Source organism: Cynoglossus semilaevis, chromosome 8 (genome assembly GCF_000523025.1).
Source record: "Cynoglossus semilaevis isolate Cse_v1.0 chromosome 8, Cse_v1.0, whole genome shotgun sequence".
NCBI classification, from domain to species: domain Eukaryota; kingdom Metazoa; phylum Chordata; class Actinopteri; order Pleuronectiformes; family Cynoglossidae; genus Cynoglossus; species Cynoglossus semilaevis.
The window spans coordinates 27,219,183-27,221,824 of NC_024314.1; the positions used below are offsets into that span (position 1 = coordinate 27,219,183).

Below are 2,642 nucleotides of genomic sequence, written 5' to 3' on the forward strand. Positions count from 1 at the left end.
TAGGTGGATGAGGAGATGACAGAAGTGCAAGAAGGACGAGAGAAAGAGAGAGAGAGAGAGAGAGAGAGAGAGGGGTGAGTGTGGATTATTAGTGGCCAGGTGCAGATAGGCCGAGCTGTAATTACTCAGAGAGAGAGAGAGAGAGGGAGAAAAAAGGGGGAGGGTGTCAGACAAAGGTCAAGGATAAAGAAAAGATGGAGAGAAGGTGGAGGAAGGAGGGAGGAAGAGGAGAGATATGATACTTAATTACAGTTCCACTGAATAAAAGTGTGAAAAGTGACGGCTCTGACTCAGCCGGGGTACAGTAGTCTGGGGGGGGGGGGGGTGGGGGGGGGGGGGGGGGCAGGGTGAGGTGGGGGAGACTGAAAAAATGTTCAGAGGATCTGACCTTGTGTTTCTGACCTGGCCTTTCAGAGCAGTTGTCTGCCTGTCGGCCCTGTCGGGAGCCTTATGTTGGACATCATGTTTGTTCCGACATAGTTTCCCATAAAAAAAAAAAACACTCCAGAAAAAGGAGAACAGGAGGAGAATTAAAGTATTATTTGAGGCCTGTGTATTCTAGGAGATGGATTCCTCTGTGCGCTCCCCAGACGAACATTAGCCGGTCGGATATTTATGCCCCCCCCGGGGGTCGCTGCAACAAAAGGGAGAAGAACGGAGGAAAGCAAACATGTTGCTCTTGGCCGGGGGAACGGGACCTCGACGATAAAGGCCTGACATTTCTCACTGTCACGAAGTCGGTACAGGGAGAAGCAGCGAGTGGAAAAAAAAATTAATAAAAATATATTTTTTACTGTTTTTAATAAAGTGGGTCAGTAACTTCGACAAAGATTTAAAAAGGTGAGACCTGGAGAAAATCAGCGCGTGAACGTCGGCTTTGTTGTTAGAGACTGTCCGTCAGTCGGACTGACACAACAGTCAGATGGGTTGTTCAGGACTGTAGACTGGAGGACAACAACGTTTGGACTGAAGTTCTACCAGGCACCGTCCAGATGAACGGTCGTGATTAAAAAATGAAGATACATTTGGAGTTGAACTTTTACAGATACGTTTTTTTTATTTTTCCTTATCAATAACTCCATCATTAGTTGTTTATCTGTCATTTTATTTCAAAAAATGTATTTTTTGTTATTCAGATTAATCATGATTGATCGTGTGATTGAAAGAATTGTAATCGTTTTGCACCAGCACTAATGAACAAACTCAGTTATTGTAAAAAAAAAAACTGAATTTAAACTTAATTTTTTTAGTAACTTTTAAAAGTGCTGTGTTTGTTGAGTTCTTTAAAACCGTAAGAACGACGGCGCTCTAGCTACGCCGATGACACCGCCGTGGTTCAGCTGTTTAGAGTGAACACGGCGTCCATACCGTGAAGATGAAGTCCACGAACGCCTCATCGCACCACGAGAATATGTCGCCACGTAACAATACACACACGCGCCTCCTATTTAAAGCTGCTGCCGCGGTCGAGCCGCCGTCACCTCGCGACAACTTTCAAAGTTGCCAAAGAGTTTTCTCAGGGGCGGCTCAGCCTGGCGCGGCGCGGCGCGGCGTGGCGGTCCAGTTGGAGTTGGCGGCGGCAGCGAAAAGACGAGCCCACCATTTGACGGGGTATTTACGTGGGCAGTGGGCGTGGGTGAAGATGGCACTAATTAAAATGGAACGGACTTGTTTGGGAAGCTGTGAAAGGGACGTCTGTGGGTCGGAGCGTGGATCGGAGCTCGCGTTTGTGCGAACGATCGCATATTTGTGTCTAGGTTTGTTTTTTGTTCTTTGTGTGTTTTTTTTTTTTTTTGTTCGTTAGAAACACAAAAAAGTCTCTGACTGTTCGTTCTTTGTGTGTTGTGTGTGTGTGTGTATGTGTGTGTGTGTGTGGGCTGTCTTGGAAACATGTTTTGGCGACGTCCTGTGTTAATGTGAGGAGAACCTGGGGCAGGTCACGTTACCACCCTCCTCCCCCCTCTGTTAAACCCCCCACTGTGCATTTATTCCCAGCATCCTATGGCAAGCACCCCCCCACGCCCCCCCGTTCTCTCTCTCTCTCCCTCCCTCTCTCTCTCTCTCTCCCTATCTATCATGATAAACAACACATTGCCACACAGCCGGAGTCTGATCGCCAATAGAAAAAAAAAAAAAAAAAAAAACCTCGGCATTTTGTTGTTGTTGTGTTTTTTTTTTTTGCATCAAAAAATAGCAAAGACAAAAGGAAGGAGCCAAAAAGACCGAGCGAGAGAGAGAGGGAGAGGGAGGGGGGGGGGGGGGGTGGAAAGTGTAAACAGGAAGGGTGTATTTGCATTGGTTTTTCTATCCAGAGGGCGCTGTTGTCGTCGTGGGGCGAGCTCGTCTTTGGGGAAACAATCCCGACACTTGTGGGAAAAACAGCTCCGTTCTACCTGGAGTCACCGCTTTCACAGAGTTTGACTTCGTAGCTACAGTACGTGTGTGTGTGTGTGTGTGTGTGTGTGTGTGTGACTCACTGCAGCCGGGCTTGTAGTTGAAGCCGGGGGGCATGAGGAAACCTTGTTGGGCCGCGGCGGCCGCCAGAGTCCTCTGGTCCGGAGGAAAGACCGGAATCATCAGCGGAGGGAGTTGTCCCTGGACCTGCTAATGAGGGAGGGGAGGGGGGGGGGGAGGAGGGGGGG

At 48.5% G+C, this 2,642-nt stretch overlaps 1 protein-coding gene across 1 annotated transcript in view; it reads right to left on the minus strand.

Annotated features, from left to right (window-relative positions):
* Positions 1-2,642, minus strand: part of sox5 (SRY-box transcription factor 5) — a 78,361-nt gene that overhangs the window by 18,602 nt on the left and 57,117 nt on the right. Inside the window, exon 7 of the mRNA XM_025057277.1 lies at positions 2,478-2,601. Within this exon, the coding sequence (XP_024913045.1) occupies positions 2,478-2,601 (124 nt within the window). The remainder of the gene's footprint in view (positions 1-2,477; positions 2,602-2,642) is intronic.